This window comes from Wyeomyia smithii, chromosome 1, assembly GCF_029784165.1.
Source record: "Wyeomyia smithii strain HCP4-BCI-WySm-NY-G18 chromosome 1, ASM2978416v1, whole genome shotgun sequence".
Taxonomy (NCBI): domain Eukaryota; kingdom Metazoa; phylum Arthropoda; class Insecta; order Diptera; family Culicidae; genus Wyeomyia; species Wyeomyia smithii.
The window spans coordinates 33,231,505-33,258,857 of NC_073694.1; the positions used below are offsets into that span (position 1 = coordinate 33,231,505).

Sequence of the window (27,353 nt, forward strand, 5' to 3'; positions counted from 1 at the left end):
GATTTGTGAAAGATCTGATTTTGACTCAAAATTGGGTCAAATCTAAATCAGATTTGGGTCGGATTTGGGTTTGATTGGAAACAGATTTGGGTCATATTGGGGTCAAATATCGGTCAGATTTAAGCCAGATATGAGTCAGGTTTGGATCAAGTTTGGGTCAAATATGGGTCAGGGTTGAATCAGATTTGGGTTTGATTTGGAACAGATTTGGGTCAAATGTGAGCCAGAATTGGGTCAAATCTAAATCAGAGTTGGGTCATATTTAGGTCATATTTGGTTAAAATATGGGTTGTATTTTGGTCAAATTAAGGTTTGATTTAGATTTGGGTCGAATCTAGGTCAGATTTGAGTCGAATGTGGGTCAGATTTGGGTCCGTTGGGTGATTTGTATCCGATTTGAATGAGGCTTAGTTAAGTTAAGATAGCAGGAATTGGATTTAGCGGACCTTAAGACGGAGGATATCGTAGTGAACCACCGTAAATCGAAAGGACTGTCGATTAGTGGGGGTGGACCAGCGTCCTCTCAAGTCTATCAGCATCATCGTTCAAAAGGACGTAAAGTGTACACATCGACTCATACCGACGATATCCGGATAAATTGGGAAGCGTCCTGGGGAAGTTAGCATAGCTGCTTAAGACAGTGCCAGCATAGATTTGGGCACGTAGAGTCACCCATATGCCCACAATTCGCGGGTGCGGATGAAACCCGATTTTTTAAATAGTTTTGCTGTTCGATTTTATAAAGCAGTAGAATATGAACAATTTTCGACATTTCCTTTCAAATCAAACAATAATATACATATCCACGCTACTTTTTCATTGATTAAAAAATGCAGGTGCTCCGCAAAATATTTTCGCTTGAAGAAGTGCTCCATCGAGCAAAAGATCTGGAAACCCCTGCTATAAGGCATCCTTATATTGTGCTATTTTTATATCAGCAATTCAGCACGCTAATGGTCAACTGATATACGCACTTGAACTGCGCCCTTTCACTATAAAACCAAGCGAAAAAAAACTGTTCCCTGGAACAGAGGAAAAATTTTAGCGCTTCTCCACGTGGAACCGGAAGACGATGTTGAAGCAACCAAAGTTAGCTGAGTATCGTATAAAAAAGCTTTATGGGATAATTTAAATAACATAAGGCAGTACTCCACTTGGATTTTATCTCCCACCTAGCGCAGAGAGAGAAGCATAGAATTTATAGTGCTCTCAACTGGTACTGGGCGAACCAATCCGTCAGAGTGGGTGGACTGCCTTCTGGAAACTAAATTATGTTCGCTCCACCAGGCTCCCTGAATGAAGCAAAGAAAAACTTTACCCCTGAATTCCTTTCAACTCAACTTTACACTATTCAAATCGGAATTGTGGCCCTCGTTGCCCAAGCTTGGGCCTGTTTTTGTTGTTGAATGAAGCCGCAGCAAATTGCTGTTCATTTTTTTATGAATAATGGGATAATAAAGGTGTGGAAAAAATGCTATTTATTTCAGACCCAGAATGTTTTTTCTTTAGGAGCCAGGTGCTAGCCGCTGACAAACGCAGCCGTAGAGTGCCTCTTTAGTAGCGTAATAAATGTGAAAATAATCTTCAAGGTGTTTAATTATTTTTCGCCAGCCGCCATCGCGGTGGACTGTCGATGTCGTAAATTCTGGAAATAGAACCGACGCGTTCGTTTATTATTAAACCAATAATGGAAACGAAAGGAGAGAAGAAACAAAAACAAGAGCCAGACAGCCTTAATTTATGGGCCACCGAAAGCGAACCGAAGTAGCGAAATAAATTAAGTTATTCGTCATGGAATTACTGTGGAATAATTTGAGGATAAATTAATTTTATCTGCATCATTTCACTTCACATCTCCGGGGGAGATTTTTTCCGCTTCACAGGTAGACATTGATTATTGAAAGCAAAACTTCACCTGAAACCTCAACCTCCGCCACCCCAAAGGGGCGAGAGCAAGTCAAACTTTAACCATCGCAACACCGCAGCATTGTTGTGGCGGTCGACAATAAATTTTCTCCCAGTCATCATCAATCACATTCAAGCGCGAACGCTGCCAATAATTAGGCTCCACCCAACCAGGAAACCTTCGTTACAAAACAATGACGGATATCGACGCATCCGTACCTGTAGGCGCCACGACGAGTAGGGAGTCTAACGTGTAATAGCAAACTTTCAGGATTGATGAGCTTCCCGAACCCGTTTCTCGCTGCGATAAATCTTGAGTTGCCAGAGACGCGGCACTGCTTGCTTGCTTGTCAAAGTACACGTCAAAGCACTGTAGTAAATGTAGTCTTCACCGATCCGTTATCATCTGGTGTAATATATTTAGTGAATCAATTTTCACCCCCGGGGGGGCGTTTGGTACGGGTGGAGTCGAAAGCACAGAGCACACGGTTCGAGTAGATGCTCAATTTGCATGAATTAAGCGAAATTACTGCTCCCGGCTAGGGCGAGATGGATGTGGATCCTGGTGCTACCTTTTGTTGATGTAGCGGAAATTTCGTTACTGACAGCCAAGATCGTGATTTTCGTCCTCGTCGAAACGAGTGCTCTAGCAGAGAGGGGAACAGGAGAAGGCGTTATTGCATATCTAAGTCATGATGACAGTAACATTTGTTAAACTTCGCGAAATAATGATTATCTTAACGGTGTCGGATAACGCTACACCATGCCATACCATGGCAGGTGGAAGCGAAGCAGAGCGTTTGGTAATGGGTGGAGAACTCTGAACTCAGGTCCAATTAGAGAGGAAGTGAAAACTCTTCCTGATTGTTGCGGAGATTATTCGTCAAACTAATTGGAAATTTAACGTTTGCACAATTTGCGAAGCAAATTATTGAGGAAAATGTTGCCTTCAAACAACAATCTTCCAATTTAAGAGACATTGAAGCAATTGGAAAGATTAGCGACACAATTCCATAGTCAATTTGTTAAGTGAAGTGCCTATCATCAATTCGAAACATTTTCTTCTGTTACCTTATGAACAGCAAATTGCTCAGAATAATTTAGATCAATCAGGAATCGAAAACATGAAAGTAATTGAACACTTAACACTTTAGAGTTATTCAATATTAGGGTGACAGTACTTAACAATCTGCCCTGGTCTGATGATATTAACAAAAACAGTTTGAGAACGAGTTGTGAAGAAAACTGAAAAAAAATATATAAATAAGTTTTGTTTTAGGTTAGCAAATTTTGATCAGTGCAATTCAAGGCCCCACTGCAACCTGTCAACTCAAGCCAGAAGCTTTGGTTAAAAAAGGTTTCAGCTCTTTGGGAAGAGCTTTGGTCATATGCTAACTGAGGAGGGTTTCCATATATGTTTGTTCTCCCATAAAGGTTGTATCCGCAATAATCCGGACAGCTGGGAAATGTGATAAAACACTCACAAAGCATAGTTCTTCTTACATGAGTAATTATTTATTAACTATGGGATATGGTTTATAAATTCATGAGTTCAAAACATCATTAGTCTCCATTGATGTAAAATACTCGTACATTACGCTTTACTCCACCCATTACAGTTTATACTGTCTTTTCGGAAATCTTGCTGGCAACACTGGTCCAAATTTAATAAATATGTTTGTTCTTCTCCCCGGAAATCGTCCGCATTACCAGAGTCCGATATCTTTCGATTAGAAAAAGCTGTGGACAATTTGGGGGTGTAGTAATAAAGACGATTCCCCAAATAAAATTGATATTCGAATACTTTCTTTTATATTGAAGAGTTATTTCCCTAACACGAACATCAGCAAGGAAGAGCAAATGGTTGCAAATATAATTTCTCTGGTATAATTACGACATCGATTAAGCTGTGAATTCATTTCGGTTTCGAACGTCGGCAAGGACAGTTGGTGGCAACAAGGAGCCCTACCAGCTTTAAATACGACAGCGATTGAGCTTTCATACTCATTCCGCTGCCGTAGTTATAGCTGGTAAGGCTGCCACTAGTTCGTATTGCTGATGGGGCTCCTTGTTGCCACCAACTGTCCTCATCAACATCCGAAATTGAAATGAGTATGAAAGCTCAATCGCTGTCGTATTTATACCTGTGAAATTATATTTGCAACCATTTGCTCCTCCTTTCTGATGTTCGTGTTAGGGAAATAACTCTTCAATACAAAAGAAAGTGTTCAAATATCAATTTTATTTGGGGAATCGTCTTTATTACTACAGGGGGATTGACGGTTTTTGTAACAATATTGATATTATTGGTTTTGTACCACTACATCATGGTGTTAGGATGGAGACATGATGCCAAATCAGGCCAAAACAAAGAATTAAGTTAAAAATTATTAGGGATTTTCGGCTCATCAGTCAGCAAGCATTGGGAAAACGAAAGTGTCGCTACTTCTTCTCCAACGTTTCGTTTCGGCCTTGTCAACTATACATCGACACATCCTCCACATCAGAAGATTAACATGGCTATGAATTTTATAAATAGAGTGGACCGGCTATCCCCAGGTTTGTCGGAATCTGCAAAAAAGGAAATCATGAACCGACATTCACAAATTAATGACTATCCAAAATCACTGCGACACCGTCTAATTAACCGGAGAAACAACAGAAATAGCAGCAGCACGCAGCAAACTGTAGCTGATCAACCGGACCTGCAATATACCTACCGTTCAATGGCATACATCCCACAACTCACCGAAAAAATAAGTAAATTCCTGAAAAAAGACTACACAACAGTAAAAATAGCTACACAAAACACAAACACAGCCAAAAAGTTTTATTCCCGAACGAAAGAAAAAATACCGAAAGAAGATCTCAACAACGTTATCTACAGCATTCCATGTAAAGACTACCATTCACAGTACATAGGTATGACAACAAACAAACTAAAAACTCGAATTAGTGGACACAAATCAAACCTCAATATGCTAGAAAAATTATATAACACCGACACCAACATGAATGATTCACAATTTACAACACTCTGCGAAAAGACGGCACTGTTGAACCACTGTATTAAAAACAAACACACATTTAACCTACATGATGTCAAAATACTTGACCAACACAAAAACACAACCGCACTACCAATTTTAGAAATATGTCACATAACAACAAACGAAAACACAGTAAACAAACGAAGTGATACCGACGGACTTAGTTGCATATATGCTGGTTTATTCCGTACCACAACAAGCAATGACAAACAACATAAAACGCATAGACGTCAGATAGCAGACAACATGAACTGCACGAATATAGCAGAAGAGCTTTCAGGGTAGCCATATTGGCTGAAAGTTTAGGCGGGACATGAAATGATTTTGTTTTTTCAAACGTACACGACAAAAATCGAACAGCGTAATCTAATCTATTAAATCCAATTTTTCAAAAAGACGTACAAATTAGTATAACATGTAAATTCCTATGCGACCGAGTAGAACAGTTTTTCAGTGACACTAAAAACAATATCTGCAACAACAGTGACTTTTTTCAATTTAAACATAGACAATAACATGACAACAAAACGTAGAGCTAATGTAAGTAACGAAATAAGTATAACTTGAAGACAAAACCACACCTTTGTACGTACACTATATTACAGACTCCTGGATAAAGACAAAATAAATCGTCGAAACGTTGGAGAAGAAGTAGCGACACTTTCGTTTTCCCAATGCATGCTGACTGATGAGCCGAAAATCCCTAATAAATTATACATTAGTCACAGTCGAGAGCATTTTCCGATATTACAACAAAGGATTAACATTAAGGCTTTTCAAGAAAGGTAGCAATCGTTTTGTAGCCTCTCCTTCTTGTAGGTTTCTTCGTAGAAACTGCTTGCCAAACAAAATAATTTTTGGAGAATTTAGCCTTTTTTATGCTCGAAATACTCTTCGGTATCATTTCTGGCCATTAAAATGTGATAAGCCTATCCTGGAAATTGTTTGAGTCTTCCAAGACTCATGTTTCATCGTTGATTACAAAGTACGAACATTTTATCGGAAAATCGCAAAAACAAATCCTAACCTTTTGAGCCACAGTTCGAATAGAAAGGTTTGGATTCCCCTCAAACATCTCCTTCAACTTTCTGGCCATAGAACTATCTACACGACCAATATTTCGTCACTTATTGGTTTTCTTTCGACACTCAAACGTTCAGAAAATCTTTTCAACACATCGTGGACTGTGGCTTTGAGCAAAGGTGAGGATTTTCGGTACGGCTGTACAAGATCCGTTAGCGCACGTCTTTTTCGTTCGTAGACATTTATAGCACTGTTTATGAAATGTCAAAACAGATCAATGTAGGCAAAAGTATAGGCCCCTAACTACGTTTAAGCGGAAAGAGTCACTCATAGCAAGAATATTCCAAGAGTTGCATTGATTTGAAAGAGTCCAGATTGTTGCGGATGCTGACCTTATTGAATGTATTGGCGCACAACAATTTTTTGCGACGCTCCTTCTCAGTGCTTCGAGGTTTTGCCAACAATGTCCCCTTCGGTTTGAATCAGCTGTACCATTTTGTCCTCCGTGTGTGCCTAGGCAGCACTCCCTTGACACCGTTATGTTATTACCTATAATTTTACAGTACCCCTCATTATGATGAACATCAAAATACCGAGCCCCAAACGACAATGGTCGCGAAGGGAAAACAGCTGACGTGTTCTTCACTTTTGTTTTCAGTGTTGCCTAACTTGCCAATATCGATGTTGATAGTAGTGTGAAGCACAGCTGTGGACTACAAACGTGACAGGGAGTGGTAGACAGGTATTCAGCTACCCAGCTGTGGCAACGATTGGAATAGACCTGAAATGTCCTACAGGTACATACATTGGTTCCGAAATAGTTCATGCCGCAATAGGAAAAAGGTCAACAGAAGGATGGAACGGCCGACGTACTGCTTGACGGTCAGCACTCTTCGGATGTTACCAGGGCCGGCGGTTCATGTGGGTAGTATGGGTAGTAGTACCCAGTCGGAAAATATCCATGTGGGTACTTACCCACACGAAACTATCGGATAAGACCAAAAAAAGTGATGTTGCGAGCGACAGATTTTTTTATGGATATCGTTGAGCGAAAGGTTACAAATCTACAGATTTATGTACACTGTACAGTTGTGAAGTTTCTCAGTCCAACAGTGTCAGAGCATCGAAAGAAAGACCGGTTTCGAACGGCTGACGACCCTGAGCGACAAGAAGCTCCAAAGAATGCTGAAGAGGAAGACCGAGGGAGATGTGGCTACATCGCCGGCCAAACAGTGGAAAAGTACCTGGCGAACATGGACATACATGTCAGAAAGCGGCAGTCCCGTCCATTGGTCTCGGAGCAGCAGGCAATGACGCAGTGGCAGCGGCTGAATAAAATGGTCGAGTCGATTTTTCCGGTGAATCGCGACGTGATGGTGATGGTCGACGCCGAGGCCTATCTCACCCTGGATGGCAACGACTGACAGGGCATTTTACTTCACCCACGAAGGAAGTGAGCTTTTAGGTGAAGTTCATTTCACACACCAAGTTCCCAAAGAAGGTGCTGCTGTGGTGACATTCAGTGAGAAGCTCCGTTCTGGCCGTGAACGGCTAAATTTATGGTACGAAGTGCCTGCCGGAATTGGCGATGTCATCATGAAACACCGATGAAGACCCGGTGCCCCTGCCGGATCTGGTTTCGGGCCACTACTCGAAGCAACCGTTGGAGGAGATGAAGCGGCTGAAAATCGATGTGGTACCCAGGTCTGCCAATCCACCCAACGTTTCCCAGGTGCGTCCCATCTGCAGTTTATGGGTAAACCAGAAGCTTAAGACCTACTTCAACAGTTTTGTCGTGAAAGTTGAGGAGGAATTGATAAATAAAACGAAGAAAGAACTCAAAAACATGCCTACACGCATGTTTTCGTCCACCATAGCGAAAGGTTCCGGTAAACTTCCGGAAGGCCACTGCAAAGGCATGGAATCGCTTTTGCAAGTGACCTTATAAAATTACCTTCCATGGGAAATTCATTGAAATCAATTATCTGGCTTGATATTTTTCTATCACCATCTGATAAAAGTCCAAACATTACTACTGAACGAAATTGGAACGCTAATTTCTCATAAACTTTCCATTGGAACCCTTTTGTTGTTGCACTGTCAATTTTTCGTAAAAATTATGCTAAATCATCAGTAGGTCACCTGGGTAGGAACACGGTGAGGATTATTAGCAACGAACAAGCTGTGGATCGACCAACACAGAACGAGGTTGAAAAGGTGTTTGGTGAGCTGAAAACGGCAAGGCCGCTGGTAAGGATGGTACCTCGGCCAAACTTCTGAAAGCGGCAAGTGAACGGCTGTACCAAGCGATCCACTAGATCATACTGAGAATCTGGGTGGATGAACGAATGCCGAACGACTGGTTCGAAGGCCTCATATGCCAAAACTCCAAGCAGGGCCATCGACTGGATTGTTGCAACTATCGAGGCATTACATTGCTCAATTCCGTATACAAAATGCTCTTCCGTAACTTGTTCTTTATATCAGGCTGGTCTTCGAAAGGGGCGCTACACGATGGATTAACTCCCTCTCTCCAACTCTCTATTCAACATCGCCCTTGAAAGTGCAGTACGAAGAGCAAACATGCAAAGAGCGGTATGATACGGTATGAAATCTTACATGCTACTCGTTGTCGCGGACGACATTGATACCATCGGTAGCGACCGAGGGCCGGGGAAGAAGCCCTCGGGCTTTTTATAAGAGAATCGGCGAGGTTGGATCATATCATTAACTCTGCCAAAACAAAGTCCATGGTAACCGGCAGGGAGCGTGAAAATTCCGGTGAAGTGGAGATTGATGGGAAACGATTTGAAGTGGTTGGTGAATTCGTTCATGTAGGTAAGCTTGTGACATGTGATGAAGATATGAACCGTGAAGTTAAATGACGCTGTTCATCCCGGCGACCATTTATGGACATGAAGCATGGACACTAAAGGAAGCTGATCGACGAGTACTCGAAGTTTTTGAGCGTAAAGTTCTGCGATTGATGCTTGACGATAAATTGAAAGATGGAGTGTGGCGCAGGCGCATCAGTTGTACCAGTTATACGGTGAAAGTAATACAGCGTGTCAAGAAGTGTAGCCAGAATGCCTGACGAGAGAGCCGCAAAAACTAAAAAGAAGCCACCAGAGAACCAGGAAGAGGCCGTCGACTCCGTGGTGACTAGAGGACGGCTACACAAGACAGTAGCAGCTGGAGATCTGTACACTTTCATTTGAAGAAGTTTTTCATCGGAATAGAGAGCGTTCGACGAAATTTCGGTCACCAATATAACTCTGGAGAAAGATTCTGTCATTTTATTATCGTAAGCGACGTTCTGCTTCATCAGAGACCAGTTCCATTCCGTTGTTTTCGTGAACTCCAGCACTTTGCTGATCCGTAATCAGAATCCAGCCAACAGGGAACCTACTGGATCTTCATGGCATCGATCGCTTGGCAGGGTCCGATTACTGTGGCTTGTAGTTTTAGTCTGTGAATCAACACGCAACACAACGGAGATGCTCTTGTCTTCGCACAGACGAGTGCACATTCCACTTTACCATCATTTCGCGAGTAACCATGTCTGATATATCTCTAACTTCTCTTGACAGGATCGTCCAAGTTGGATCGTAAATTGTCATTAGCATATTTAGAATATGCCCTTCAATATCACCTTGCATAGTTCGGCGATAGCTCGAAGGGGAACGTATCGGTCGCTCTACACCACCACAAACCTTAGGCTTTCTCGGTTGCCATCTCACTCGAAAGGTTCAAATTTTTCTCGTCAGAACTAGTTTCCAACTCCAGCAGCACTCGACTTGAACTCAACAGCCAGTTTTGGATCTCGAATCCTGCTTTCACGTGGACGTGAGAGCATGTCGTCGACGTACCCTCAGACCGATGACATAGTAAGCGCGAATAGCGTCGCGAATCGATTCCCTTGCTGTGGGTTAATGTACAGCTGCAAGCAGAGCTCTACATTTAACTACGGTAAGCCGAAGCGCTTCGCGACGCTAGTCGCGCTTACTATGTCATCAGCCTTACTATCGCTTTTCGCTATAAGTAACCATACCGAACCGCAGGAACCGCTGCGTATTGTAGTGCACGCCTTCCAAATACTGATAGGCTCCTCAAAGTCTGCAGTAGTAGAGAAAGGGGAAAGACTCGCCATCGAGATTAAATTCGTCCTGCGAACTGTGCCCCAATCAAAGTCCCCGATGACTCTTTATTCAAGAAAGTAGAAATGCGATCGAACTGGCTTCATCCATAAAGGAGAAATCGCTGGTGTAGCTGATACTCCACCAGGCACTTCCAGCACTTATTCTTCTTTTTCAGCGCAGTCCATCTTGCCCCGCTATCCAACCCTTGAAATTTTTACACTATCTCGCACCTTCCTTGGTAATCCACACGCCGCTTTGAAACTTCTGGCTTTGGCTACCGACCACTAGACTAGACTAGACTAGACTAGAGACTAGAGACTAGATACTAGATACTACAGATTAGAGACTAGAAACTAGAGACTAGAGACTGTGCCGCGAGGTGAAACGGCGGATTGCGGCGGCGAATAGGGCTTATTTTGGATTGCGTAGCCAGCTTAGGTCCCGTAGCCTACAGATCCGTACGAAATTTGCGCTCTCTAGGACTCTGATCCTCCCGGTGGCGCTCTACGGACATGAATCGTGGACGTGGAAGGAGGCCGATCGACGAGCGCTTGGGGTCTTTGTGCGTAAAATCCGGCGATCAGTACTCGGAGGCAAACTAGAGAATGGGCAAACTAGAGAGATAAAACACGGCAGGTTACAGTGGGCTGGCCACCTAGCACGGATGGCGGATGAGCGACCGGCAATGATAATATTTAGCAGAGAACCTGATAGCGGCCTCGCACGCGCTGGATGTGTGCTGTCGACGAGGATGCCAGAGTAGCGGGTGCCAGGGGAGACTGGTGAGTAGCAGCCCAAGACCGAGTTTTGTGGAGACGTATTCTAAATTCGGCATAGGATCTCAACGATCTGTCGCCATAAAAGTAAAGAAAGTAAGACTAAAGACTGGTGATTAGAGATTGGAGTTTAAAGATTAGATATTAGAGACTAGAGACTGGAGACTAGAGACTGGAGACTAGAGACTGGAGACTATATACTGGAGACTAGAGACTGGAGAATAGAGGCTAGATACTAGATACTAGAGATTAGAGACTAGAAACAAGAGACTAGAGAAGAGACTGGAGACTAGAGACTTGTGACTAGAGACTGGAGTTTAAAGATTAGAGTAGAGATTAAAGACTAAAGACCAGAGATTAGAGACTAGGGACCGGAGACTAGAGACTGGAGAATAGAGACTACAGATAAGAGACTAGAGACTAGAGACTACCGACTAGAGACTGGAGATTAGATACGCGATTAGAGACTAAAAACTAGAGACTACAGATTAGAGACTGGAGACTACAGACTAGAGTTGAAAGATTAGAGACAAGAGACTAGAGACTAGAGATCAGAGAATAGAGACTAGAGACTGGTGACTAGAGACTTGAGTTGAAAGATTAGAGTAAATACTGAAGACTAGAGACCAGAGATTAGAGACTAGGGACTGGAGACTAGAGACTGGTGACTAGAGACTGGAGTTTAAAGATTAGATACTAGAGACTAGAGACCAGAGATTAGAGACTAGAGACTAGAGAATAGAGAATAGAAGCTAGATACTAGATACTAAATTAGACTAGAAACTAGAGACTAGAGATTAGAGATTAGAGAATAGAGGCTAGAGACTAGAGACTGGAGTTTAAAGATCAGAGTAAGGACTGAAGACTAGAGACCAGAGATTAGAGACTAGGGACTGGAGACTAGAGACTGGAGAAAAGAGACTAGAGACTGAAAACTAGAGACTAGAGTTGAAAGATAAGAGACAAGAGACTAGAGACTAGAAACCAGAGATTAGAGACTAGAAACTGGTGACTAGAGATTAGAGACTAGATACTTGTGACTAGAGATTTAAGACTACGGACCAGAGATTGAGACTAGAGATTGGAGACTAGGGTCCATCCACATTCCACGTGGACAGCCTTGGGAGAATGGGGGGGGGAGGTTGGTTTGTGTAATGTCCACGGTCCATACAATTTTTTTAAATTTATATGGGCAGTTGTCCACGGAGGGGAGGGTCGTGAAAATCAATAAATTAAAAATCTGTCCCGTGGAATGTGGATGGCCTCCTAGAGACTATAGAATAGAGACTATAGACTACAGACTAGAGACTGGAGACTAGATACTAGATACTAGAGATTAGAGACTAAAAACTAGAGACTAGAGACTAGAGATTAGAGACTAAAGACTAGTGACAAGAGATTGGAGATTAAAGATTAGAGACTAGAGACTGGAGACTAGAGACTTGAGACTAGAGACAAGAAACTAGAGATTAGAAATAGAAATAGAGAAATTTTAACACTATCGACCCGGTTCAGCCCTCCTTGTTTATGGAACCAATTTCGGAAGTAGAAATTAGAAATATAATCAATGACTTACCTATCAATAAAAGTCCAGGGCCTGACCCTAAACAAGTTTCTGACTTAAAAAAATTTAGCTCAGAGTTTAGTAGTTTATCATGCAGAATATTTAACCTATCTATATCATTTGGTGAATTTCCAAATTGCCTTGAAATATCCAGAGTAGTACCAACTTTTAAAGGTGGTGATCCTTAAAACATGACTAATTATAGACCAATTTCGGCTATCTCGGTTTTAAGCAAAATTTTTGAAAAGCTTTTAACGAAACGAATCACAAACTTCATGAACCGCAACAATGTTCTGTATAAAAATCAATTCGGGTTTAGAGATGGTTCTAGCACGGAATCAGCATTCATTGATAATATCCTCAATGCGTTTGGTTCAAAAAATATAGCAGGTAGTCTATTTATTGATCTACGTAAAGCATTCGATATAATTGATCACGCCATACTCGCATCCAAACTGGAACTACTAGGAATAAAAGGAATAGCAGGTGATTTAATCACAAGTTATTTAGGTAGTAGGTCTCAGTTTGTGGAGATAAGTAACTTGCGCAGTCTCTTGAACCAATTGCTGTTGGTGTGCCACAGGGAAGTAGCTTAGGTCCTATGCTGTTTTTGCTATATATTAACGTCATTGGAAACCTTCCTCTAAAAGGAAAACTAAGGTTGTTCGCTGATGATGCACCGTGCTTCTACAATGGTAAAGAAATCTCAGCTATTCAAGTCCCTATGCAATCGGATCTTGTAATCCTCAACGAGTATTTTAAGCAAAACCTGTTATCAATGAACATTGACAAAACTAAAACGATTGTATTCAAATCACCCAGAAACCCGACCTCTACAACTCTAAACTTGAATATTAGTCAAATGATGGTAAAACAAATAACTGAGTATAAATTTTTTTATACTTCCCACATGAACAATATTACTAAATCCATAGTTCCAATCTGTGGATTACTTCGTAAGCTCTCATACTTTGTGCCAACAGGAATTTTATTAAGGATTTACTTTGCACACGTACACTCGAAAATACAATACCTGATATGGGGATCTGCACCCAAGACACACAAAACCTAAAAGTTCTACAAAATAAAGCCTTAAGAAGCTGCCTTCTAAACAGCTTTTCGGACCGGAACCGTTTTGTGGTATCTCTCCATGCTCCATAAAAATGGAATTCAGAAACTGGGAAAAAATGATGATAGATTCAAACTGGAAAAATACTATCACTTCCCGGCAATCAAATCAGTTTGTGATGCCACATGCATCAAACACACACAAAATTTTTGCTCTATCAAAAAAAGACCTATGCACCTATATAGGTCTAATTACAGGGCATTGTTCAGCCAAATATCATCTGAAAATGATTGGAAAGGCTGACAACGATGTCTGTCGTTTTTGTAATGAAGAAATCGAGTCTTCAGCACATTTATTATGTTTTTGTCCAGCGCTTTACAACAAAAAAGCAATGTTCTTCAAAAAGGGACTGTTACAGCCCTTTGAAATTTGGCTGTCTTGTCCTAATAAGGTAGTGCAGTTTATACGGCACATAATACCTAATTGGGATCATACCTAAATCAGGGGCTGAGGGTTACTTCTCATAGTAATTTTTCACTCTGATCAGGTAATAAAAAAGCTGGAGAATGCTACAATAGATCTAATTTTTTTGGTCGTGGTAGCTAAAACCCAACAAAAAAAAATATAAACTGCCTTACACATACTCTAGAGTTGAACTTTATACGGAAAAAGTAAAAAATATTTTACCCCTACAGGCGTTACATGATCTCAGAAAACTAGTACATATATATTCAAGCTAACTAAACTAGCAGGTATACATTCAAATTTAGATTTAAGAAGACAAAATCATTCTCACAATACTAGGCGGTCTAATAGTTTTCGTTTCCATAAAATAAGAACCGAATATGGATGAAAACGAATAACATATGAGGGGACCTTAATGTTCAATAATTTACCCGTTGATTTGAAAAATCTGAAAAAAGAATACTTAAGCGATATTTTATTTTGTATAAATTAATTCTTTTAGTAGGAATTAAGAAATAGAGATGCCAGATGATATGATTATAAATTTGATAGAAATCATTAGCCAGCCCTTCAAAGAACACTGTGTTCATTGGGTTAGCTAGTAGGAATAATTTATTTGTCAATTTGTAAAAAATTCTTAAAAAAAGAAAAGTAGGTTTTTTATGCCCATGAAAGAAGTGACTTTCGAAACAGAAACAGTCACACTTTCACAGGCATTTTCCTACTTCAACAAATCATTAAATCAATTTTTCTGATAAAGTATAAAAAACTGAGAGTGGATAATGAAGAAGAAAGTTAAAGAAGCAGAAAATAATTGTTCACATAAAGAGAAAAAATGTAAAAATTATAGTATTATAGAAAATAGGCTGAGTAGAGATTAATGAATAGCTTTGAAATTGAAATTCATCAACCATAAATTAAACCAAAAAACCAGATTTCTGCAGTGCTGCGGTAATTTTAATCGTTCCCGTTCGCAGTAATCGCAGAACCAATCGATTTACTTGAATTTTATTTCAAACATCGCAATACATCCCGTACGGCTCATCCCCTCCGTCTGCAGACTTGGAATGGCGCATTTTTCTATATTGAATGCCCGCCGGCAGAGGCCATGTTTGCCTAGGCGCTCGTGCCAACGGAAGAGGCTGAAGAGAGCAACACTCTCGACACACAGACGGTGAAGTGAGTTTTGTATAAAATATTCATGATCACGACTCCGTAACGATTTTCATCATTTGCGTTTTTAATTTCCGCAGAATGATACGACCCGGACAGGCGACTCTAGGCAGAATGGGTGGAAATGACATCTGGCTGCCTGGAGGGTGACGTGATTTCACGAAACAAAGTTGTTAGCTCTGTGGGAAAGCAAAGCGCCGTTATTGCGGATCAGCACTTTAGACCAAAAACACCTTGGATTAAATTTTTTCTCTTAATCTCAAGCATCACTGAATTTAACATTCTGCTATTCTGTACTGTACGGTGAACACATGAAGCGAAAATATTCACCTGACGGCCACTAGAAAGGAGGTGTGGTGGAGGTGTATCATACACTTCAGCTCCCCCTCAAGTTTTTCTCGCTTTTCTTCTAAACTTTTCAAATTGATTTTGTTCCTCCTGCTTTCGCCACGAAGTTCGAAATTCGCCAATGAAAGACTTTTCCATCGTTTCGCACGAGTTCAACTGCAGAATATTGTCATTCAGGCGGAATAATACTTCCGGAACAAACAAGTTGGCTAACAATCGGCAACTTTTGGATAATTAATTTCCCTGCCTACAATAGCAACTGAATTAGCTTTTGCCAAATTGGGGTGTTAAACACGATACTTAAAATGTGCTTTAGATTATAGTCAACTTGTTTAGGGTTGAGTGTTTTAACCATCTGAGTCCATGAATATTGAACGAAATCCATCACGAAAAGCTGAACATGAATTCAATCCATCACGGCACAACAATTAAGTGTGACATCCTGTCAAGTCGGAGGAATCACATATCATCTGCGTTTTCGGAAGGAGCTTAACAAACGGAGCCCGGTTAGCGTCATCCGGGCGTACGTTATTGCGACAAAGTTCCAAAACGAATCCTCACTCTCTGACATCGCGTCGCTTGACGGATTTCGCAAAACTCGTCCCAAACTGAGATTGAAGCCATGCAATGAATTTATATTTTGATTTGGTTGGTGCGACTGCGGTGAAAACAGCGCAAATCATGATGAGACTATTTCCTGGAAGCAGCCAATGCCGACTGAAGCCACCGGATGTTGGTTGAATGCAAGCATAAATTTATCTACCCGCATACACGCCCATACAGTCACATACATGTGATAACGTGTTGAACGAATCAACGTAATGTGCCTAGATAGAATTTCATGAGGACGATCAAATTTCCGGGACCGTTACCGCAACCGGTAATATACTGATTTCGGTTTCCATTTCATGATTTATTTAGCTTTTTTTCACAGTGGGTTGACGGGGAAGAAGGAGATGGGTTTGAACAATTTTATACGGAATTAGCTTACTATTGTTAGGGGAAACTCACCGACCATTGATTGATGTTATTAAGTGGGCTCTGCGTGCGACATTAGTAATTAATGGCCAACAAAGTCAGCTCATTACGCTTTTGTCTCGTTCCAGATGAGTCTCTAACCTGCAATGTGTGCGACCGGGCTTTCCACTGTCACCGGCAGTTAGCATCCCATCAGCAGAAAAAGCGACATTTTGGGTAAGTATAATATAGTTCACACACACACGCACTTGCCAGACTACTAACCTTCCATAGTTTGAGTGACAGCTGTGACAGAAAGCCGGAGGAAGCGCACTGAATTATGTCCCACTAACAAACTTAACTAAAGAAGGTTGTTAAAATAAAACCTCAACTTTCGGAGAAACTCTACTGAAACTCCCAACGTGATTCACTTCGCGTGCTTTCGTCGGCAGCGGAAGTGCGGGTGGTTTTATTGCCTTTCTGTTGACACGTGCAGGTCCGGTAATGATGATGGCTCGTGAATATTTCAATTTATTAAAGAATTTTCCCCCATTATCGGTGGATAATACGACCGCTATAAAACATAGAAACTTTTACTTTCTTCCGACTGGATTAACTCTGGATGGTGGAATTTGTGCTTTCCTTCGTACGGGGGTGGGTTTTTTATCGAACGAGAATTGAACGCGTCCCGTTACTTCCTTCCGCTTGCACCAAGCTCCCGGTAATGACCGGCACGTTTTGCAGCTTTGCGTTCGAAGGGAGGGACCCAATGGTGAATCTCACAGCAGAGCAGTAGAAAGTATTTAAGCTCTAGCGAGCATTACACTTTTACGATGACGGTTTTACGGGGACGGCGAAGATATCGCACATACCTGACAACTCGTTTTAAAGCAATAACATTTTTTTTCCTTACGAGCACATTAATGTTCTCGCTCAGAAAGAACTAGGGAAAGGAGAGAGGGAGCTTTAATTACAGGTGCGAATTTAATTAATGGAAGCCAAGTGCCATACTTTTTTATTATTACTAAGGTTCAACAAATGTTATATAGTCGTTCATAAAGTTGGAACTTTTTCTTTGTTAAAAGATGAGAGTTGTTTAACTGGGAAATTGTAACTAAATAACAGTTTGTATTTAAAAAATTGAAGATATTAAAAACTTTACGGATTTTTCTTAAATATTCGCGATTATTCAGGTACAACTCTACGATTATACATGTGTTATCAATGATAGACATTCCAAGTTTTGACAGTGGGAAGATAAGATGAATTAAAAAGTCATCTATGTAAACTAAACGTAACCCTAATCAATTTAAAAAAACTTTTCTCCAAGAGACTCGAGGAATGAAATGTAAATAAAACTTCCAGCATCAACTGAACAAAATCAGAAATTGATAAGATTGATAAAAAGTAAATAATACTAAAAAGGTCAAAAACTATATTTAAAATGTAAAGAAGAGAATGTTCAAAACAGATTAAAACTTAACAAACGGTGAAAAACGTGTGCACAAACAGGTTTGTAAATGGTTAAATGACAATCGTCTTCTTTTGCTTCTGCTACCTAAATACCTGCGTGAATAAAGATGCCAAACTAAAATTCGCCTTCGCGACGTTTTTCCTCTAAACGTATTTTAACATGTAGGCTTAACACAATGAAAAGAATACTTTCATCATCGATCTCATAATAATATTTCTTAACTCAACTCTGTAACAATATTTCCCAACTTAAAGCATTGAATAAACAGAAATAAAACAAATTAACATCGCCAAACGAATGACAGTGTGCATCTCTCTGATGCGCGAATGCCAATTCACCATCTGTTTTTTGTGTAAGAGCCGACGGTCGGACTACATTTACGAATGAAAGCCTACTGCGACGCACACTGACGAAGCGAAATCAAATGAAAGTGCTGACCGTTTACAAGCCTGCGTACAAGAACTTCAGAAGTGGTCAAAAATTAAAACTTTAAGGTGACTTTTTGCCTTTTCCTAGGAAGGTATAGCATTCACTAAAGGCTAAACAAGGCAAAAAAAAACAAATAGGCCAAAAGTTTATTGAAACATGAAAAATGACGAAAAACGTGAGAAATGTCGAAAGAAGTCAACAATTTCAGAATAGGACGAAAATCTAATCCAAGACAAAATTTTTAATAGAGAGTACATATTAAAAAAAAAAAACAATTTTAAATGAGAAATACTCAAATATATCAACGAAAATCAAAATCTGCTAAAAATCAAGAAATCAATTGAAATACCAAAGAAACAAAAGAGGTTTAGAGAAAAATAAGAAACGTTGGATAAGTTCAAAACATATGAAATCTCCGAGGAAATAAAATAGTCTAAAAAGGTAATAAACCACAAATTGCGTGAAGACTTTTTTCGGAATTTTTGATGCCCCCTCCCCCCATAATAAAGTTAAGCAGGATTTTGCATTATACACTCCATCCCCCCCCCTATAAATCTTATGAAAGATTTTATTTTACAGGAACAAAAATTTTTTTTAAAGAATAATAATTTTTTTTCTACACATGGCGTATTGGTAAAAAATAAAAACAAAACAAGTTAACCAATTCAGTTAATATCATGTAAAGCCAATAAAATGAAAATTAAGTACACGAAGCTAAGGTGAATTCATGCTTTTCCAAGGTTCACCTCGATAAAATCCGGGAGTATAACCTGCAGACGCACCATCTGTTTGTGGATTTCAAGGCTGCATACGACTCAATAAAAAAAACGAGGTGGGGCAGATCATGCTGAACCACGGTTTCCTTGCGAAACTAATTAAGCTGAGTCGTATGACGCTGGAGGAATCAAAATCGTGCGTGCGGATAGCTGGCGAAACATCAGCCGCGTTCGTAACATTGATGGACTGAAGCAGGGGGAAGCTCTCTCTAACTTACTGTTCAACGTCGCCTTTGAAGGTGCAGTACGAAGAGCAAACGTGCAAAGAAATGGTACGATCATTACGAAATCTCACATGCTTCTTGGTTTTGCGGACGACACGACCGTAGGGCCGTGGAGGAGGCCTTCGTACCCTTCAAGAGGGAAGCAGCGAGTTTGGGACTTGTCATTAACTCTGCCAAAACGAAGTTCATGGTAGCTGGCAGGTAGCGTGGGAGTTCGCGCGGTGTTGGTGCTGAGGTGGAGATAGATGGGAATCGATTTGGAGTGGTTGACGAATTATTTTATCTTGGAACGCTTGTGACATGTGACAACGATATGAGCCGTGAAGTGAAACGACGAGTTGCAGCTGCGAACAGGTCGTTCTACGGACTCCGTAACCAGCTAAGGTCCCGTAGTTTGCAAACTCGTACAAAACTAGCGCTGTATAGGACACTGATACTTCCGGTGGCTCTTTACGGACATGAAGCATGGATGCTGAAGGAAGGTGATCGACAAGTGCTCGGAGCGTTTGAGCGTCCCTTATTCGTTCGTCCCTAGACCGGTGAACGGTCCGCTAGCCAACAAAGCAAAGCAAAGCAAGCAATTTCATTTCATTAGTTTTGTAAGTTTTTGTTTATTTTTTTTATTTTTTAATGTGACGTAAGACTTTCGAATCCCCCTCTCCTCCTATGTAAGCATTCGTAAGGAATTGGGATACTCCCCATTCTTGCTAAACCCTCTTTGGTTGGGTAAACGCTCTCTAGGGTTTGCTATCTACCTATTTATATAAAAAACGTGTTCTCTGTACAAATGAAGTGGTCATCGGAAGAGGAAGGGGCAACTCACAAAGGAGAATGGGTTCTAAAATGATTCAAAAATCAAAATTTTTCATGCATTATGATAACTTTTCGAATGAATACGATAATTTTCAGGCCTTTGATCATGTCTGGAGATCGAGAATTTATTTCCAAAGACAGGAACATTTTGTCGAAAACGGAAGGGGAAGCTATTCAAAACATGATTGAATTGTGAAGACAGTCCCTTTAACTCCAAATTGATAATTATTGCATGAAGACTGATGTTCAACCATAAGGATGATATTGATATTGTTTACACAAAAAAGTAAAAGAAGAAGACATAGCAAGCATTGATTTTTACTATCAGAGGTGAGCTTAGGCTATTGATTACGTATATTCAGTGTAATTTGAGTTTACTGTATGTTAATAATTTCTGTGGTACCTGTGAACTAAACATTAAGGTATATATTAAAGTTATATCGATAATTAATATGTGTGTTTTTCGTCAACATTATGGCTCCAAATAAACGTAAGTGGTTTGGTCGAACGTTATGTTAGAAAGATGATTAAGAATATAATTGAACCAACAATCCTACAGGAAAGGGCGAAGATGGAGCAATTTTTATACCAAGGATACCACTTACCAATTGTAGGAGACTTCAATTCCCTATAAGAATTACATTCTCTGTTACTATAAGTAGGTAAGTGACAGGGACAATCCATTAAACAATGTGGATTAGATTTGCTCGAGGGTTGGCTTATCTGCAAATTAATTTATTTCAGCTCCTGATGGAGAAACGAAAAATATAGTACATAAACAAGTTTGTAACTAAAATAGAAATTAATATTTGAAATGATAGGTTGGTAAAAAATATATAAAAATAAATAAAATTATAGAAAAAGCAGAAATTTTTACACAAGCAAGGCCGGCTGCATTCAGCTAGTTGATAATAAACTCACGTGTACTGTATAGTACTGAGATGTGGAAAAACTCATCAACTGCTCTAATTGGAAGCAAGTGATCGCCCCTGAAGAGCGTATGGGTTAAATTTTTTACAAAGCTGGGAATCAGCTGCGAAGGCAAAACAGCATTCGGAAAAACATTTCCCTAAGCAATTAGTGACGCCGGATAGAAGCATGTTCAGTTTCTCATCATAGTGATTTACCACTTGCATGATGATTATCGTTTTATTATTCTAGAATGTACACCCGAATCGCGCGAAAGTCAGTGGACGAATGAATAATGGTATGACTAACGCGACTAGTGGGTGGGGTCACGCACACGGTATTATGGAAGAAAGTGAAAAAAGGTTGGGCTGCGCTGCGTGTTGTTTTTGAGGTATGAAGACGAACATTGTGCGCGAAGTGCATTAGTTTTCCGTTAACTGTTTAACCATAAAAAACTGGTCACTAAAATGGCATCAGATGGTTACAGACAAGCGGCAGAGCAGCCAAGTTTATCCTTCCGTACTATTGCTGTTCCCAGGAGAGCTAGCCAAGCACCGCAGAACAGATATGCAACTGAAGAACCAGAAACGAGACCATATCTCTATATTTTAAGTATCGACATCTAACAGTGGAAGGAACGCATTTTACACTCAGAATTTCGTTACACTTATAACAGTCATAACCTGCTTGTCGGGAAGAATTATTTCGGTATTTATTGTCCTTATACAAATATTGAGTCGCTTAGTATGTGTGAAATGTGTGAAATCATTCATTCAGCCGTTTCACTTTATTTTCGATATTTCGGAATAGCACCTTATTTAAGTAAGACGTATTCTATGCCAAAAAGCTATCTTTTCTACGTTAAATAAATATGGTACCAGTACTTCACCCGAAAACCAAGCTAAATTAATTCCCCCGATGCTGGAGAAGCGATATGCCCTATCGACTTCGCTTAACGACCCTGTTAAAGTTCTAACGAGCGTCTGGGCAGAAGATACGTGCGTTGTGGGAGGATCGTAAATTTTTTTTTCCGCAGCACAATTTTACCTTCCACTTTGAGGTACGCAGATGCATACGCCAGGCGGGCGGAAGCCGAAGCTTTTTCATTTCCCCGCTGAAGGGGCTGCCGCTAAAGTGCAGTTGAATGCATTGCTAAGTGCACTACCGTTGTTGGGTGGTGCATTTACAGCGGCAGATGAAGAGATGGGGAGAGTCCCGTTTCCACCCGGTTTGGCTCGATTGGCTCGAGGGAGGAACGAGCGGTACAATTTATTTCCGAACGTCTTCAGATCGAATGTAAAATAGACGTTTGGATAATGGAAAAGCGCGATGAAGCGTTTCCAACGGCCAACGGCACGGCGGTGGTAGCGAACCTCACTGGGTCAGAGTATTGCAATCGGGGAATTCGTAAATTTCTGGATGCACATGCAGCTAATGGTAGACACAAAGCATGTCAGGATTTGGCATTGCAGATTCAGATCAGTTGAGCTAATGATTGCAAGGATCCGACTGTGTAAAATTGAGATTATGGATCGTAAGAGGATGTTCGAGCTAATCGGAAGAATATTTGGAGAAAATCTGTTGCTCTGTGTAGGAGAACATTAACACAAACGATTCGATTCATTGCCCACCCGTTGCCAGTATTCGACCGGCTATCATCTCTGCTCGAAAGCTATCGGATTAATATGCTGTGCTACATTAGCTTCCTCCATCTGCACTGGTCCCGATACTTAGAGCAGATTACGACGCTCGGGTTTGTGTCTGTTGCAAATGAAGCCAGCAGCTGCGAAAACAAAAGCAGCAGGCACATGGCAACACAGACTGTGCTTTGCTGTCTGTCTGAATCATGGATCTGTGGATTAACAGGAGGTGGAAAGAGAATGCATGAAAATCTTTATGATTGTTGATTAATACCTAAAGCAGAGATGGTTCTGGTTTCATTGTTCCACCCGAACGTCGGAGTGCAGAAAGACAAGAGCTTAAATTACACTGGTCAACAAAGGTGTGGCCCTGAAGCTCAAACTAGAAAAAAATTAAAGATTATTAACAGTTAAAAACAGCCATTCCTGTGATTTTTGGTGCCCCAGCCACCAACATTCTATTTAGAAATTCAAATTAGTTTTAGCAATTACTATGCGAACTCTCACCTAAGTTGACGCGTTTTGGTAGTGGCTAGGGGCACCAACATTTGCAGGAAATGGTTTTTTTTTTATTCTCGCTTATTTTCCGTCGGTCTAGTTCCGCCACGCTTGTGGCCAATCACCGACGCCCAGGGAGGCGACTCCACACCCAGGACCCTAACTCACGACTCGTTTATTAACGGACCGGCGCCAACGGCTTTACTTCCTCATGCGATGGAAGGCGTGATCCCAGAGATTTTTCGCCTCAGAAAATCTCCCGGTGTCGGCTAGGATTGAATCTAGACCAGTTGGGTTGGTTGTGAGTGGATCACGCCACCTCACAACCATCGACACCTATGTCGGCGGTGGGATTCGAACCCAGGCGTCGAGCGTGGTTGGAGGAGACGTTACCAACCACACTAGGCCCCCGCTACAGCAGGAAATGGTTGAAAAGCTATAATCTTTCTAGGGCAGCTATTTCGAGCTTAGGGGCAACATTTTTTTTGTCGACCAGCGTTATTTTCATTATTTCCTAGAGGAATCAAATTTTAAATCCACTATCCAACGGATGTGTAGCATTGAAACTTGAAATGTGAATCGTGGACAACGAATAGGGTACATACGAACTAAAAGTGGAACCATCTTCCCAATCCAACTCAAGCAAAATTGCAGTTGTGAATTTGACTTTTATTTCGAAAAAATAGTTATCCATAGAGCATTCCAAGTTTATAGTTATCTATAAAGCATTCCAAGTTTCACGTACTAAACCATTTTTGATGTTTCCATATAAGCAGAACTGCTGATCAGCTAGACCATGTGACATCGAACGGAACAAATAATAATGCAATATCTGGGGAACATGGCGGCTGAGGTGAGATTTCCCATTCAAGTGCTCCTATGTAAGTTTTAACGACTTTGGCAGTATGAGGCCGACCGTTGTCAAGCAATAGAATCACTTTTTTATGCCTCTTGTATCTGGAAAATTATACTGCATCCAAACATAACTTGAACTCGCAATCCGCCGAAAACTTTAAAAAATCCCGAATATCGTTCTTGAGAAAAAAAACTCTGAGTAAGTTTTTTTTTTTTATTTTTTTTTAAAGGAGGGGATTTGTTAGTAGCTTAAGTATTTATGATAAATATTAGTAAATAATGAGTATGTGTGTCCAATCACAAATGGTGACTTCTCAACACTGTTAGAAATTTGTAATTTTAATTGTTAGGATTTGTTTGCTTTCGCAATTAGGACTTATCATTCGTAGGGATTTAAACCTACTTGTCAGAAAAGGGGAAGTAAACTTACAACTAACTTAATTGCTAACTTATTGGCTATAAAGAGAGCTTATCGTAGCAATTGAGGATTGCAACGATTTTTGTCGAAAATTGTTAATAATTTTATTTGACGTAGCTCCTAATGGTTCAACACCAGTAAGTCTATGTAATTCGAGCGTACCAAACCAAGGAGGACGCTTCAAAATCATTTTCAGAATTTTATTCTGAATCCTTTGAAGCGTTTTCTTCCTTGTTGAACAGCAACTTGACCAGATCGGTACAGCATAAAGCATTGCTGGTCTAAAAATTTGTTTGTAAATCAAAAGTTTGTTCTTTAAACAAAGTTTAGAATTCCTGTTAATGATAGGATATAAACATCTCGTATATTTGATGCACTTGGCTTGTATACTCTCAATGTGCTCTTTGAAAATAAGTTTTTTATCATAAATTAGTCCCAAGTACTTAACCTTGTCGGACCAACTTAAAATAACCCCATTCATCTTGACAACGTGATTATTGTTTGGCTTGAGGAGAGAAGCCCTAGGCTTATGCGGAAAAATTATCATTTGAGTTTTAGAAGCATTGGGAGAGATTTTCCACTTTTGCAAGTAGGAAGAAAAAATATCTAAACTTTTCTGCAATCGACTGCATATGACACGAAGACTTTTTCCTTTTACGGAAATGCTTGTGTCATCGCAGAACAATGACTTTGTGCAACCTGGAGGCAAATCAGGAAGATCTGAAGTGAATATGTTGTACAGGACTGGACCCAAGACTGAACCTTGAGGTACACCTGCTCTGACAGGAAATCTATCAGATTTTGAATTCTGATAGACAACCTGCAGAGTTCGATCAGTAAGATAATTTTTTAAAATTTTGATTAGGAAAATTGGAAAATTAAAAGTTTGCAATTTCGCAATCAAACCTTTATGCCAAACACTCTCGAATGCTTTTTCTATGTCTAAAAGAGCAGCTCCAGTGGAATAACCTTCAGATTTGTTAGCTCGTATCATATTAGTAACTCTGAGCAATTGATGAGTTGTGGAATGCCCATGGCGAAATCCAAACTGTTCATTTGCAAAAATTGAATTTTCGTTGATGTGTGACATCATTCTGTTAAGAATAATTCTCTCAAACAGTTCACTTATTGAAGAAAGCAAACTGATTGGTCGATAACTTGAAACTTCAGCTGGGTTCTTATCCGGTTTTAAAATGGGAGTAATTTTTGCATTTTTCCATAATTTGGGAAAATATGCAATTTTGAAGCAGCAATTGAAAATTTTCACTAAAAATTCCATTGTGCTCTCAGGGAGATGTTTGATTAGTATATTAAAGATTCCATCGTCACCAGGTGCTTTCATATTTTTGAAATTTTTAATAATTGATTTAATCTCATTCAAGTTAGTTTCAATTATTTCTGCAGGTAAAAAATTCTGGGAAGAAACTAAATCAAATTGACGTATGACTTCATTTTCAATTGGACTCACAAAATTCAAATTTGAGTTATGAACACTCTCAAACTGCTGAGCAAGTCTTTGAGCCTTTTGTTCATTGGATACAAGAAAACGTTCACCATCTTTTAAAACTGGAATAGGCTTTGAAGGTTTCTTAAGAATCTTCGACAGCTTCCAAAATGGTTTTGAATATGGTTTCAATTTTTCAACTTTAGTCTCAAAATTTTGATTTCTCAGAAGAGTAAATCTATGCTTAATCTCTTTCTGTAAATCTTTATAAATAGTTTTGAAAACAGGGTCACGAGAACGTTGATATTGACGTCTGCGGACATTTTTCAAACGAATTAGAAGTTGAAGATTTTCGTCAATCATTGGTGAATCAAATTTCACTTGAGCCTTGGGAACAGAATAATTCCTGGCATCAACAATTGCACATTTTAATGCTTCCAAAGCGGAATCAATATTCACTTCGTTTTGCAAATCAAGCTCATTATTGAAATTTCTCTCAATATAATTTTTGTATCTTTCCCAATTAGCTTTGTTATAATTAAAAACAGAGCTCATAGGGTTTAAAACTGATTCATGTGATAAAGAAAAAGTTATTGGAAGATGGTCAGAATCAAAGTCAGCATGTGTGATCAAATCACTTCATACATGACTTTGATCTGTTAGCACCAAATCAATTGTTGAAGGGTTTCTTACAGAAGAAAAGCATGTAGGACTATTCGGAGACAAAATAGAATAGTATCCTGAAGAACAATCATTGAATAAAATTTTGCCATTGGAATTACTTTGAGAATTATTCCATGAACGATGTTTAGCGTTAAAATCGCCGATTATGAAAAATTTCGAACGATTTCTGGTGAGTTTTTGTAAATCACCTTTAAAATAATTTTTGAGCTCGCGTGTGCATTGAAATGGTAAATATGCTGCGGCAATAAATAAAATCCCAAGTTCAGTTTGAACTTCAATTCCCAAAGTTTCAATAACTTTCGTCTCAAGATGGGGAAGAGCACGATGTTTGATTCGGCGATGAATAACAATTGCAACTCCACCGCCGGAACCCTGAATCCTATCATATCTATGAACCACGTAATTGGGATCATATTTTAATTTTATGTTAGGTTTCAAAAATGTTTCAGTAATAATTGCAATATGCACATTATTTACTGTTAAAAAGTTAAAAAGCTCATTCTCATTGGCCTTCAATGAGCGAGCATTCCAATTTAATATTTTAATTGTTTTATTTAAAATCATTGCTAAATTTTAAATTAGAAACAATCTTAATAGTAAAATTTGTGCCTATTTGAATGGCTTCAAACATTGATTTTGCCTGCAACATGGCGTTCATAAGATTGAACATTGCCTGTTGCAAAAAAGAAAGTTTACCTGCCGTAATAGGCCCCAGGCAGT

General features: G+C 39.8%; 1 protein-coding gene across 4 annotated transcripts in view; it reads left to right on the forward strand.

Annotated features, from left to right (window-relative positions):
- Positions 1 to 27,353, forward strand: part of LOC129731922 (transcription factor mef2A) — a 137,327-nt gene that overhangs the window by 85,491 nt on the left and 24,483 nt on the right. For all 4 annotated transcript variants that reach the window (XM_055692336.1, XM_055692311.1, XM_055692320.1 and 1 more), the window contains exon 4: positions 16,619 to 16,706. In XM_055692336.1, coding sequence (XP_055548311.1) covers positions 16,619 to 16,706 — 88 coding nt within the window. The remainder of the gene's footprint in view (positions 1 to 16,618; positions 16,707 to 27,353) is intronic.